The 15,697-nt window shown below is 44.2% G+C and overlaps 1 protein-coding gene across 2 annotated transcripts in view; it reads right to left on the reverse strand.

Moving 5' to 3' along the window:
• Window positions 1-11,435, reverse strand: part of pcdh10b (protocadherin 10b) — a 25,653-nt gene extending 14,218 nt beyond the window's left edge. For both annotated transcript variants that reach the window (XM_053631922.1, XM_053631921.1), the window contains exons 1-3: window positions 7,856-11,435; window positions 6,358-6,416; window positions 4,846-4,952 (exon numbers count right to left, since the gene is read on the reverse strand). In XM_053631922.1, coding sequence (XP_053487897.1) covers window positions 4,846-4,952; window positions 6,358-6,416; window positions 7,856-10,495 — 2,806 coding nt within the window. In that variant the 5' untranslated portion in view covers window positions 10,496-11,435. The remainder of the gene's footprint in view (window positions 1-4,845; window positions 4,953-6,357; window positions 6,417-7,855) is intronic.
• Window positions 11,436-15,697: the final 4,262 nt, after the last annotated feature.

Consider the following 15,697-nt stretch of genomic DNA (forward strand, 5'->3'; position numbering starts at 1 on the left):
TTATTATTATTATTATTATTATTATTATTATTACTATTATTATAGAATATAATCTAATGTATAAATAAACATGTGTAATACGTCTGAGTGTATATCATATCTGCCGATGTTGTATATATGTTGTATACACACACACACACACACACACACACACATATATATATATATATATATATATATATATATATATATATAACACAGAGAGATGAGTCCTAAAATGGCGCCTCGTTTGACATGATGTACACTACATAGGGTGAAAAGCCTGCTATACTACACTCTACATAGCGCACTTGCTCCCTTAATAGAGACATAGTACACTTTGCAGTGTGCGAAAGACATTATCCCACACCGTATATCATGCACTTACATAGGAAATAGAGAGCTACATCCCAAAAGGCGCCCTGTTCGACATGAAGCGCCCTAAATAGGATGAAAAACGTTATTATTTCATGCCCCATGTGGCGCACCTTTATTGGAAAAAAAAAAGAGAACTGGGTCTCAAATGGATATTTAGTGCACTCAATAGTCTGGAAAAGATATTATTGCTTAATTTCTCCCAAGCATTGTGCGCTTGTATCGAGAGGAACCCAGATGACTGGTTAATAGACTACACGGTCTATTAACACCGCAGGAGGTTAAAATAGTTTTATCACATACCCTATATAGTGGACTAGTGGATGTATAGTGCACTATATCACTATAAGAAAGTGTCACTATATATCGCTATAACAAATTTTTTAAAGTAGTACATTAAATCCTTTGTATACTGTAATATACTGTAAGAAGACATTTATTGCTATAAATGTAGTGCACTAGCTGTGATGTAGTGAACGTCCATACTGAACATATGGTGCACTACGTAGGGTGCAAAATCCATTAATTCGCACCCTAGGCTGTAAATATAGAGCTAGGTCGCAGATGGTTCCATGTTGGACGCTATACAGGCTGTTAGATCACACCCTATATAGTGCATATAAGTAGGGAGCAAGCAGCCATTTGGGATTCAGGGTGAATAGCGCAGGACAGCAGAATGTGGGCCGAGGAGAGGAGGGGACGAGGGGAGTGAGTAGTCAATGAATTGCTCGTTTGTTTGCTGCGCAGCCTATTTGGTCGTGTTCCCACACAGTGCATGGCAGACCGCCGGCCTGATCTAAATTCCCTCGCGTCTCTCGAGTGGCCAGTGAACGACTGAAGGTCACGCTACGGCAGAACTTCATTATAGAGAAGTATTTACAAACAACAGGATTATACCGCGAAGGATTAGGGGCTATTGTTCCAGAACATGTTTCCCACGAGCACGAGGTGACGACAGATAGCGTCTGCGTTCGCTCGGAATGTCGACGAGCTAACATGCCGACGAGCGCTAAATATCCGGACTTTTCTGGACCATCCTTCCAAAACGCTGCTCTTATCCAATCAGGGTGTAGCACAAATACCCCTGTCTGTATTTGCAGCTTGATGTGTTTATTACGGACCAACACGTTAGTGTTCTCCACCACCACCACCACCGTCAGAACACCACCTGAAGGAATACCTTTGGGAAAAACACTCTTCATCGCGTCAGTACACTTCCAGTAAGATGTAGAATCGAAGACTTGATGGAGCAACTGCAATGAAGAAGCAATTAAGCTGTTCTGAGAACTCATGGTGGCCTAAACACCTCACTAACACAATCTATGTCGATGTTTTTTTTTTTTTTTAACATGTAGAACTCCCTGTCCAGTGGTTGTTCCACGCACTTTTTAAACGCTCCTAATACGTTCTAATACATTGTGTACACAATAAATACTCAGAACTCTCAAACACGTCCTACAACAACCACCTAGAACTAATATTATACATCAAAACATATTTGCAGGCAAATACTAAAACAACAATCATCCCATATACAAATTCCCCCAGCATCCACTGTATATCCAAACACTTCATATTCAAATACCCCAGTTTCTACATCTAAACACCACTTACATCCCAACCATACATCCAAACACTTATACTCCACCGCCCACATCCATTTATATCCACTGTACTTTCAAACACCTCATACAAATACCCCAATATACATCTAAACACCACTTACATCCCAACCATACATCCAAACACTTATACTCCACCACCCACATCCATTTATTTCCACTGTACTTTCAAACACCTCATACAAATACCCCAGTTTCTACATCTAAACACCACTTACATCCCAACCATACATCCAAACACTTATACTCCACCGCCCACATCCATTTATATCCACTGTACTTTCAAACACCTCATACAAATACCCCAATATACATCTAAACACCGCTTACGTCCCAACAATGTCCACACACATCCATTTATACCATAAATCCAAACACCATCTAGACACACTACGCTCCAAAAACAAACCTCCCGTACGCACCTTCTACACCTAAACACTGCACCAACAAACACCCCATACAAATACCTCCACCACCCACATCCATCCATTTCCACTATACTTTCAAACACCTCATACAAATACCCCAATATACATCTTTACGTATCTGAACACTCTCTACATCACCTACAACACCCATACACATCCGTTTCCACTGTACATCCAAACACTTATAATCCAACACCAAACACCCAGATACACCCATTTCCACCATACTTCCGGACACTTCATATTCGAATACACATATGTACACAAATACTCTGACAACAATCACCACATATACAAATACCTCCAATACCTACATACATCCATTTATACTGTAACGACAAACACCTCATACAGAAATACCTCCAACACCCAACTGCTCCAACAACAAATACCCTACATGTACTGTATATACAAATACATCCAATACATACAGTACATGCATACTTCCATTTACAGTGTACATCTAAACACCACATATTCAAATACCCACAAACAACAACAACTACTACTATATCCTAAACAAACACTTGGCTACATCTATACACATTTACCTAGATAAATGACATCCAGTCACAACAAACACCACTTTATTGTCGTAAAGAAAAGGTCTTCTCAGGCGTTCTTAGAATGGTCTATCTTTCTACATGTCCTCTACTGGTAACCTTTTTTTTTCTGAAAATCAAAAATCATCTGTTGTAAGGTTCTAGGGTTTATAGAGCTTTTAAGGGTTCCCTCAGCTCCAAACAAACACCCTGTACATCCAAATACCACCCCAAAACAAACACCTCTTACATTCAAACAACACCACAAAACAACCACCTAAATCCAAATGCCAAAAAAACACCCCAACACCAAAAATACCACCCAGAAACAAACACCTCTTACATTCAAACAACCACCTATATGCAAATACCAAAAAAAAACACCCCAACACCAAAAATACCACCCAGAAACAAACACCTCTTACATTCAAACAACCACCTAAATCCAAATACCAAAAAAAACACCCCAACACCAAAAATACCACCCAGAAACAAACACCTCTTACATTCAGACAACACCCCAAAACAACCACCTAAATCCAAATACCAAAACAACACCCCAATACCAAAAATACCACCCAGAAACAAACACCTCTTACATTCAAACAACCACCTAAATCCAAATACCAAAAAAACACCCCGATACCAAAAATACCACCCAGAAACAACCACCTCTTACATTCAAACAACACCCCAAAACAACCACCTAAATCCAAATACCAAAAAAACACCCCAACACCAAAAATACCACCCAGAAACAAACACCTCTTACATTCAAACAACCACCTAAATTCAAATACCAAAAAAAACACCCCAACACCAAAAATACCACCCAGAAACAAACACCTCTTACATTCAAACACCCCAAAACAACCACCTAAATCCAAATACCAAAAAAACACCCCAACACCAAAAATACCACCCAGAAACAAACACCTCTTACATTCAAACAACACCCCAAAACAACCACCTAAATCCAAATACCAAAAAAACACCCCAACACCAAAAATACCACCCAAAATTAACCATACAAACACACTAAATTACTCTCCAAATCCAAAGAGTCCATACAACCAAATACCACTGAAAAAGCAAAACAAACAAACAAACACACAAACAAACAACAACCTACATCCGAATACCACCAAAAACACACTTATATTTTTATATACCCAAAAGACTTCCTATATCAAAATCCCACCCAAAAACAAACAACTCACCAAAATCCCACCCACAAACAAATTCCACCTAAAAGCAAAAAAAAAAAAAATCTACATCAAAATACCAATCAACACTGACACCCCAGAACTCATCGGAATAACCACCAAATTCAAATTCCACCCAAAACAAACATCTGAAAGCTTCCCAAAAGCAAATAAAAAAAAAAACACTTTGGTCCAAATATCACCAAGAATACATCCCCAAACACATCACAGTACCCCCGACATTCATATAACACATAAATAACACACAAACATCTACTGTAAATACCTCTCTACAACTAATACCTCCCACAGTCAACCACCTTACATCCAAACACAAAACCCAACCCCAGATTAAGGATGCAGTAAAGAGCACAAGCAGTTATTTCATGCCCTGTGTAGTAGGGAGAAGAGATAATGGCTCTTTATATCAAACTCTTCCTTGTTCAGCTCTAACACACACACACACACACACACACACACACACACACACACACAAAGTGTCCTGTCGCACATACTGCAGCATCCTGTTACTAACTGTGATAATTAGCCACAGCATAAAAATAGCACCTTTAATAATACAGATTAATATGAAGTATTTTAGCAGCCGGTCAAACGTTAACCGCGGCGTTAAGGACGCAGCACGGTGCTGTGGAATAAAACAGCTCGAAAATGAGACAATCTCGGCAGGACTGACCGGAGGAGTGCCCGCGATGCGTGGCGTCATGATCGCTGTCTCCCTGCTCGCTGTCTCCGTGTCCACTGTCTTTGGAGCTCACGATGTCCGCCTCCTGGAAGGCCGAACTGGAAGAAGAGGAAAGAGGAGACACTAAGCGCGGTGGGACTCATGAAGCACGGAAGCTTTATCACCAGAAAACTTGGACATTTCCAGGGTCAAAGGATTTCTTTTGGTTTGAGCTCAACGGGAACGTGTGGTACTTTAGGGAAGGGCTGGTGGCATTGTTAACTGATGACTGGTCATAAATCCAAAGGAAATATATACAGAAAAGACAATAAAACAGAAAAGGAAAGGAGACGAAATGAAAGGAAAGGGAAGAAAAGAAAGGAAAGGAGAGGAAAGGAAAGGAAAGGGGAGGAAAGGAAAGGCGAGGAGAGGAAAGGAGAGGAGAGGAAAGGGGAGGTAAGGGGAGGAAAGGAAAGGAAAGGAAAGGAAAGGGGAGGAAAGGAAAGGAAAGGAGAGTAAAGGAGAGGAAAGGAAAGAAAAGGGGAGGAAAGGGGAGGAAAGGAAAGGAAAGGAGAGGAAAGGAAAGGGGAGGAAAGGAAAGGAAAGGAAAGGAAAGGAAAGGGGAGGAAAGGAAGGGAGAGGAAAGGAAAGAAAAGGAAAGGGGAGGAAAGGAAATGAAAGGAAAGAAAAGGAAATGAAAGAAAAAGAAAGGAAAGGAAAAGAAAGGAGAGAAAATGAGTGTAAAGGTAAGGAAATTAAAGAAAAGGTAAGGAAAGGAAAGGAAAGAAAGAAAAGGAAATGAAAGGAGAGTAAGGAAAGAAAAGGAAAGGAAAGGAAAGAAAGGAAAGGAGAGGAAAGAAAAGGAAAGAAAGGAGAGGAAAGAAAAGAAAGGAAATGAAAAGGAAAAGAAAAGTATTTTTTTTTAACCCTGTGTACAAGTTTAACTTTGTAAAACAAAACACGAATCAGAACATGAGACACAAACAAATGGGAATTCTTTCATTTTCTGATCACTGCGATTTCAAGAAACGTCAAGTAGACTGATAGCGATGATATTTTCTTTTCTACGCAATTTCACCTGCGTCTCATCGTGATCACGGTCAGAATTTAAAACCTTCCGTCACTGAGCCATTTTCTCATTCATTTGATTCAGACAAAGAAACATCAGTCCCGATCCTTTTCTACTAAAACTCTTAACGGTGTGTGGTTCAGCTGGGACTTATCGCCTCACGGCTACAGGGCCACCGCTTCGATCCTGAGCGTGACTCCGGCTAACCCTAACCCTAACCCTCCCACTTCCAAACACGCCGAGCGTTTTCGCTACACTAAACTGCCCATATCGGATATGCATTCCCGCCTCATTCCCAGTATTCCCGGTAGACACTCGGGATTCGCCGGATAAACCGCTCCCTGAGGATCAGAATTCCCATCTGCTTGAAAATGAAATAGAACTAAAACCAGAACGTAAAGGATGAACAGACACCGTTTTGGTGACGTCCTTTCGGGTGTGAAGGTGATCCTTACCTGTTCACACGCCTCGGCCTGTCCACCAGGTAACTGAGCTCGGCACGCTGGTGCTTCGTCTGGAAAAGAACAAGATTTCCGTTGGTGAAAACGCGACATGACGCGAATGGTGGATGGAGACACCGTGTCATCCGTATATTCCTCACAGAGAACATCGTATCAGAGAATTCAGCGCCGTAATGATGGCTGTGATGTCTAGAATAGCAATAATAATCATATGAATGATAATCGCAATGATTATAACATGCCGTGATTTGATTCCCAGCTCTCCTGAGCACCAGGAACGTGTCTTATTCACATATTCAGCGCAGCTCGCTTATAGACACATCTTTGTTCCTGTGAACCTCCGCAGCACCGTGACTGGCATCTATAATACTATATGTGTGTGTGTGTGTGTGGGTGTGTGTGTGTGTGAGAGAGAGAGAGAGAGAGAGAGAGATGTTATTAAGTGTGTAAGGAAGTCCTTACACACTGACATACACTGGGAACAGACTCATAGCGGAACAAATGGCTTTCACGCGTCCGTGTGGTTTCTGCCCAGACCACCGCATTTGCAATTTGTGTTGGTGGATGTAAACGTTTTTATTTATTTATTTATTTTATTTCCTTTTCTTTTCTCTCATTAAACCCATATGCAAGACCATTAGCAGTTGAACCACAGCTCATTAACCGGATTAATTCAGACCTCGAAAAGATAATACAAAAAAAAAAAAAAAATAGAAAAGAAAAGACACCAAGCATGACTTTATAACATCCTCGGTATTATTTTACCGAAAAATAAATACGTATGATATCAGATGTCATATTCAGGTTGTGCGTGGAAACCTCCTCGAGTCTTATTTCTCACTCACACCGCTTTTACGTGTCCGAATACGCCAAAAACGAACGCGCAACCCTGTTTTGTTTGTTTGTTTGTTTGTTTCCCCCCCCATTCAAGTTCATTATTTTGGCACCACTGGGAGCCATTTTTAAAAGACTTAACAGGGCATATGTATGATTATTATTAATATTGTTGGGCAAATCGAACTAATAGGGAAGTCATGCTGGATAACAAGGAAAATGGCTGATTCTTACTGGTTTGTGAAATCCACGTTACTGTAAACAGGAAACGGCGGCGGTGCATGGAAGGTTTCTTTCTAAAACTGATCTTTTCTGAAAACAGTGGTTAGACTGAAAGGATTCCTAGTGTTCGTTTGTCTCATAGGGTGTTTAATAAGTGACTCAAGTCTTGGAGGAACTTTGACTAAACTAAAGTTCTGTGGGAATAAATTCAGAAAGTGTTCATTAACCACCTACAGAGTCGCATTAGCTTTTACAGTGCTGAATTAACACTTCAGTTGAACTTTTATAGTGTTAATGAAATTCCTACAGTCTTCATTTGCTTTACTGGGCCTGTGGAACGCTCGTGATGCCTGCGGTGGATGTTTTGAATTGTTGTTCTAGTTGAGAAGTATGAAAAGGCTGTGTAAGTCGTGATAATAAAGTTGATTTTGATTACCTCGCTGGAGAGAAGGCTCCCGTTAGAGATGATGTCCGGTTGTTGTTGCTCCGTGTATGTGGTGTGTATCCCTCCTCGTGGGCTGTGCTCGGTGTCCGGGGCCGCACGGCTCGCTCCCGCTCCGCATGCCTTCAGGAAGAGCAGGTCGGTGTTGGCGGACTCGGGAGTGAGGCAGACCTGATAGCAGTAATTCTGACCGCGTCGAAGCGAACCGAAGCTTCCGGACTCTTCAACGGGCACCTGCGCGCTCCCGACTCCACAGCCAACTCCGGCGTGCGCGCTCACATCTGCCGAGTTGGCGCTCTGCACCAGCATGATGTCTGACTTGCTGAGTTTCTTCTGCTTCTTCTGTTTCTTCTTGCTGCCGCCGTTGCCGCTGCTGACACCGCGGGATGATCGGGCCTGTCTCCCGCAGCAGAAGCAGCAGGACGCGTTGCAGCCCGCGTACACGTTCAGCTTCTTGTCTTTGCGGCAGCGCACGGCGAGGGCGATCATGGCGAGCAGGAAAACAAACGACACCGAGCCGAGGGCGACGATCAGAATGAGGGTGAGGTCAAGGCTCGCGTCTTTGGCTCGGGCCGCGCCACCGCGCTCACGCTCTCCGCCTCCTCCGCGTCCCTCCGCTGAGGCCGCCGCCGGAAGACCGTCCACTAACGCGACCTGAACTACGGCGCTGCACGAGAGCGGCGGCTGGCCGTGATCGCGCACTTCCACGAGCAGCTCGTAAAGGCGTCTCTGTTGGTGCTGCTGCGCGTCCCGTTTGGCTGCAGACACTCTACGAGCCGTGCGCAACTCTCCCGTGCGCCAATCCATGCGGAACAATCCGTCTTCGTTCCCGCGCTGGATGCTGTAGGAAAGACGCGCGTTCTCACCGTCATCTGCGTCTGTCGCGACTATACGTGTGACCAGGTAGCCCGGTTCGGCTGAGCGTGGCAAAGGCTCTCTGGCTGTCCCGTTTTTGCCCAGAGGCGCGATCACAGTCGGTGCGTTGTCATTTTGATCCACTACCACCACGTGCACAGTCGCGTTTGAGTGCAGCTCGGGGCTCCCTGCGTCCCGCGCCTCTACCGTGAAGCTAAACTCTTTGAGCTGCTCATAGTCGAATGAGCGCAGCGCGTAAAGGTAGCCGTTTTCTGGGTTCACGGACACATACGTGAGCACAGACATGCCCAGGATCTCGCGATCCAAGACGGAGTAGGTGACCCTGGAGTTATCGCCGGCGTCTGGATCCCGTGCGCTCACGGCGTAAATGTAAGCCCCGGGCACGTTGTTCTCCGTGACGTGCACGTCGTACACGAGCTGCGAGAACGTGGGCGCGTTGTCATTCTCGTCCGAGACGCGCACCTCTACGGACTTGCTCGAGGTGAGCGGCGGCGCGCCTCCATCACGCGCCGTCACTGTCACGGTGTACGCCTCGGCGACCTCGCGGTCCAGCGGGCCGTCTGTGACCACCGTATAGTAGTTCCCAAACTCTGACTTGAGCCTGAACGGCACGTCGCCAAGGATTTCTACGCGCGTTCGCCCGTTATCTCCAGAGTCCTTGTCGGTGACGCTGAGCAGCGCGATCACGGTGCCCGGTGCCGCGCTCTCGCTCACAGACTCAGTCACGGTGCTGAAGGCGATCTCCGGTGCGTTATCGTTGACATCCGTGACTTTTACGAGCACCTTGCAGTGCGCGGGCACGGCGTTCGGCCCCATGTCCTTGGCCTGCACATAGAGCTGATAGAGGCTGCTTTCCTCAAAGTCGACCTCGCCGCGCACTTCGATGCGGCCCGTGCGCGCGTCCACGTCAAACAACTCGCGCGCGCGGCTCGACACGTGACTGCCGAATGAGTAAACCACCTCGCCGTTTGAGCCCTCGTCTGAGTCGGTGGCGTTGAGCTGGATCACCAGCGTGCCCGCGGGCGCGTTCTCGGCCAGGCTCGCCGAGTACACGGCCCGGTCGAACGTTGGCACGTTGTCGTTTGAGTCGAGAACGCGCACCACCAAGAGCGCTGTGCCCGTGCGCGCCGGTTGCCCGCCGTCCACAGCCGTGAGCACGTAGCGGTGCACCGCCTGCTGCTCTCTGTCCAAAGGCTTCTCAAGCACCAGCTCTGCGAACTTGTTTCCGTCCGTTTGCGTCTGCACGTCCAGTGCGAAGTGACCATTTGCTGTGATCTCGTAAGTCCTCAGCCCGTTGCTGCCCACGTCCGGGTCGAAGGCTGCTTCCAGCGGGAAACGCGTCCCGGGCGTGGCGCTCTCGCTGATCTCCACCGTGACGTCGCTCTCCGGGAAGCTGGGCGCGTTGTCATTCACGTCCGTCACCTCGACTTCCACTCGGAAGAGCTCAAGAGGATCCTCCAAGAACACCTCCAGGTGCAGGACACAGGACGCGCTCTGCTTACACACGCGCTCCCGGTCAATGCGCTCTCGCACCAACAGCGCGCCGTTCTCCACGTTCACGTCCAGGTACGGGCTCCCGCGTGAGCCCGGTGCCGTCTGAAAGCGGCGGGAGGCCAGTTTGGTCAGGTCCAGTCCCAAGTCCTCGGCGATGTTGCCCACGAACGTGCCACGTTCCGTCTCCTCCGGTACCGAGTAACGAATCTGAGAGGCGACCCTGTGCGCCAGACACAGCGCGAGCCAAAGTAGTAGCATCTCCATGTCTGCTTAATTTATCCGCAGGAATAAATACAAAAATACAAATATAAATGTTAAAAAATATAAAATATGGAGAACTTGTAAGGGGGCGGGGGGTTTGGGGGTATAAAAATTACCCCCGCAGAGCCGCGCGCAACACAGCAGCAGTCATCACGGAACAAACCGGAGTGATGTCCCTGTTTCTTTTTTTTTTTTTTTTTTTTTTTTTTTTTCTTTTCTTCTCCTTCAGAGCCTGAAAATCATGTTGTCCGTTGTTCCGGTGTAAGCGTCTCACATCACAAACAACAACAAGAAGAAAATAAATAAAAATACTAAATCAATTATTAAAGCTTTGGCTTCACACTCGACGTGGATGTTTTGATTTTGCACGAGCGCACATTCCTCTGATATCAAACAGTTCAAAAATATATATTTTTTAGGTTAAGATAAGAATAAAAAAAAATCATAATCCACAGAGTGAAATAAAGAAATCCAGGCGTTAATATCTGGTGATGAAGATGATGATGATGATGATGTTAGTCCGGTTATTTTGGCCGCTGCTCTGTTCCCCGTTGACTGAGAGCTCGCGGCGCTACTGAGGCTCGAGCGCGCGGCTCTTCGGAGTTTTGTCCCCGCTCGCGCCATCAAGAGCCAATCAGAGCTCTCGACGCGAATGGAGCGCGAGCTGCCGTTAGACGCGCGCGACGCCACTCCAGTCAAAGCCCCGCCCGCAAGCGACGAGAACGCGTCAAGCCCCGCCCACCCCGACGCTCAGAGCCGCAACCGCAGAGAGACAAAACCCTAAACAACCATCACTTTTGTTTCCACCTTTAATCATTTTATTCTTCATTTATTTATTTTGTTATTCACAGGTCACAGGTTTTACTATCAATCAATGTCTGTTAAATTAATCAAAATTATATGTGTGTGTGTGTGTGTGTGTGTGTGTGTGTGTGTGTGTGTGTGTGTGTGTGTGTGTGTGTATACATAGACATAAAAAAAGGAAATAAAAAAAGATTCTCTATTCATCAAGCCAATGTTTCAATTTATTTCTAAAAATATTTAAAGGTTCAAATGAATAAATAAATAAATAAATAAGTAAATATTTGATAATAATAATAATTAAAAAAAAAATCATCCACCCGACACTTGATTCTTAATTTTTTAAAAAGACAATACTTTAATAAAAAAAAGTTATTATCCATTTAAGTCGCATGCATGTCTTCTTCTTCTTCTTCTTCTTCTACTTCTACTTCTATTTATTATTATTATTATTATTATTATTATTATTATTATTATTATTATTATTATTATTATTACTGACCTGTGAAGCTGACTTTATTAGACTTTTTTTTTAAAAATACTTAAAACCTTAATACATCATGACGTTATTATCCTTTTGAAGTATCATGAAAACATTATTATTATTATTATTATTATTATTATTATTATTATTAGTCACTTAAATTGAAATATTTTTTTTCTTTCTTCGTTCTTTCTCCCTGCTGGTGGTTTTGTATTTCTCTCTCTCTCTCTCTCTCTCTCTCTCTCTCTCTCTCTCTCTCGCGCTCTCTCTCTCTCTCCACGTGCCTCCTGCGCCTCCTGCTGTCAGAAATCAGCTCTGCTCATCCACTCATCACGGTGCAGCTCTTAAGACTGGAGCTGAATCCCAATGATCCTGCTCGATTGTACTCGTTTACATTTCCTTTTATCGCAGGTACAGTGCGCTGACAGCTGCCCCATCGATCTGTCAATTATTATTATTATTATTATTATTATTATTATTATTATTATTATTATTATTATTATAAATCATATTCCTGCTGCATTAACATTTCTATTCTGAACATAAATACTATGGTTGACCCCTCTCTCTCTCTCTCTCTCTCTCTCTCTCTCTCTCTCTCTCTCTCTCTCTTCCAAACCAGAGTTGAACTTTCAGTACAAATTCAGCGCTGCTAGCATGACTTGGAAATAAAGGACAACTCTAACGATCACAGAGTTTTAAGACTCGACTTCAGAGGATAATCATCATACATCATCGTTACGCACTGTTCGCGTTAAAGTAATCTCCTGCAGCTGGTACGAGTTTGTTCCAGAATTGTTCCTGCTAGCAACCTGAAGTTATCTCAAGTTATACGACTTAAATTTTACCTTCGTATCGTCACGGAAGTTCGGAACGTTGTCGAAACGCGAACGTGATCAACATCGCCAGTTTTGTCCTACACAGCAACCTTTCATTTATATGGGGACGTTTTCCGTAAGGCCATTCATGGAAGGAGTCTCCAGTGTCAGAGGAGCTTGTGCTTTCTCGCCAACATGACCTAACTTCAAGAGAGAGAAAAAAGTGAGGCTGGTGAAGGGATGATTATTCATAGCTAAGTGATAACAGGAGCCACAACGTTAAATGTACTGTAACTATAAATAGATTTGAAAAAAAAAAAAGGTACAGTGTCATTCTTTGATTAATAAAAATTGCTGTGGTGTAGGAGGGTTTGTGTTCGAGGACGCTTCAGGATGTGCTGCTGTGGAAAATAATCAACGTTATGGTGGTAAGAGTAACTCTGCTTCATCACACCGTCTTGTCGTTGATTATTTTCCTATCACAGCATGACCCAGAGTGAAGTTTTATCCCTTACATAATCCATGTTCATTTATTTGTCCATTCCATTAGATAAAGATAAAAATATCAATTATTAGATAATCCTTGATTCATTCCTGTACATGGTTTGATTTGATACGCATATTTGGTTGAGTAAGGCAAATGAAAACCTTATTATTTATTTATTTATTTTTATTTGGCATTGTTATTGCAAATAATTGTCACGAATGTGTATGATTTCTTTTCTACATAATCTCTATTTCATTCAATGAAACTGTTCCAGGGATTAACGACCGCCCAGATCCCTCCAGGAAAAAATACATAAATAAATAAATAAATACAAGACTAAATTATAATTTATGTTGCCCTTTTAAACGTTTGATTTGACTCACCCGTGTACATCGTTTTGTTGCATGAATGAAAGTGAACAAGACAAAACTATACACTATAATACAACAGCTCCGCCTCATAAATAAGCACTAAACACTAAGTATTAGTGGCGTGAAGTGGCTCACCAAGGCTCAGCTGCCCCTAGTGCTGACAACCCACGTGCCAAAACGCAGGGATTGATGGGTACGTCGAGGGCGTCCCCCCTCCAGAAACAGAAATTTCAAAGACTTCCTGCCAGAGCACATCTTAATACGCTGGTGGAGTGTAAACATGAACCTCCTCCAACAAAAGAGATTTTCTCAAATCAAGTTGCAGAGAGCCAGTGGCGCTCACATACTCCACTTAACACTGTCAATTCCGCGAGGAGGCCGGAGGCACTGGATAAATTCAGGGGTTTTTTCCATGAATATTTCAAGATTTGGGACGAAATGTTGATTTGAATATTGAGAATTGGATTATCTTCTGCTGTGGATTATTATACAAACATAGCTCAATAGAAACGAAGAAGAAGAAGAAGAAGAAGAAGAAGAAGAACAAGAAGCAGTGGAGATTAGATAAGGAGGTAGGGAGAAGGCTGATGGAAATGATTGGATGGATATATAAAGAACATGCTGGTGGAGAAGAAAGGATGGAGGGATAGGGAGATCGATGATAGAGGAGGAAGGATGGAGGGAGAGATAGAAGACTGATGGAGGAGCATGGATGGAGGGAGAGGGAGAAGGCTGATGGAGGAGGATGGATGGAGGGAGAGGGAGAAGGCTGATGGAGGAGAAAGGATGGAGGGATAGGGAGAAGGATGATAGACGAGGATGCATGCAGGGAGAGGGCGCAAGCTGCTAGAGGAAAAAGAATGGAGGGAGAGGAAGCAGGCTGATGCAGATGATTGGATGGAGGGAGAAGGAGAAGGCTGGCAGAGAAGGGTGGATGGGGGAGAGGGAACAAGTTGCTAGTGAGTGTTGGATAAGAAGACATGGAGAAGGTCCATAAAGAAGGAAAGCTGGAGGGATGGAGAGATAATGAGTATGCTGCTGAAGGAGAAAGGATGGAGGGATAAAGAAAAGGCTGATCTAGATGATTGCATGGAGGGAGAGGTAGAAGGCAGATAGAGGAGGAAGGATGGAGTGAGAGGGAGCAGGTTGATGGAGATGATTGGAAGGAGGCTGATGTTGGGAGAGGAAGCGAGTTGCTAGTTAGTGTTGGACAAGGAGACATGGAAAAGGTCCATAAAGAAGGAAAGATGGAGGGCTGGAGAGATTATCTTGCATAAGAGATAATGAGTATGCTTCTGAAGGAGAAAGGATGGAGGGATACAGAAATGGCTGATGGAGATGACTGGATGGAGAAATAATGAGAACATTGATGGAGGGATTGGCAGGAAGGATGGAGGGATTGGAAGCAGGCCGATAGAGGAGTTTGGATGGAGGTATAAACAGCAGGCAGATAGACTCGATTGGATGGATGGATAAACAACAGCCTGGTGGACGAAAAAGGATGGAGACATAGGAAGCAGGCTGCTCAAGAAGGAAAGATGGAGGGATTGGATACAGGCTGATAGAGGAGACTGGATGCAGGGATAAACAACAGTCTGGTAGAGGAGGAAGGATGGAGCTGTAAGTATCAGGATGATGGAGTTACATGGAGCAAACTGAGAGAGGAGGTACAGAGCGGAGGGATGGAGCAGGTCAGTAGAGAACGTTGGATGAAACGATGTGGAGCAGGCTGAAGAAGGAATGGCGAGATAGAAAGAGTGATAGTGAGCAGGCTGAAGGATGGATGAAGGGAATGGAAGCAGGCTGAGAGGAGAAGTTAGATGGACGGAAAGGGAAGAAGTTGATACGACCATCTAATAAATTCCATGCATTCGAACGCTCACGATCAGCCCCAGGTTAAGAATCCGGACACATTCGGTATATTACTATTGCACAAACGTAACTACAGTGTATGTTTCTCGGAAGACGATTCCATTTGTTCCGCATGCAGGATAAACGATTCGGTGCCGTGGACTCACAGATTGGACAGATTTCATCTCTTCAAAAAGAAAAGAGTCGGGAGTGTGCAAGCTGAATACTATCAATAATGTATAGCGAATGCTAACCATGTGCTAGTCCCAGCAGGACACACTCAAAAGATCTCAGCGAGATATACTGATTTTAGCAGACTTACATTCATTCCAGGGAAAAATCTACAGTTTGCATTTGAACCCATTTCAAAGGGTGAATGTAAGGCCTATAAAT

The sequence above is a fragment of the Ictalurus furcatus genome, chromosome 8, assembly GCF_023375685.1.
Source record: "Ictalurus furcatus strain D&B chromosome 8, Billie_1.0, whole genome shotgun sequence".
NCBI classification, from domain to species: Eukaryota; Metazoa; Chordata; class Actinopteri; order Siluriformes; family Ictaluridae; genus Ictalurus; species Ictalurus furcatus.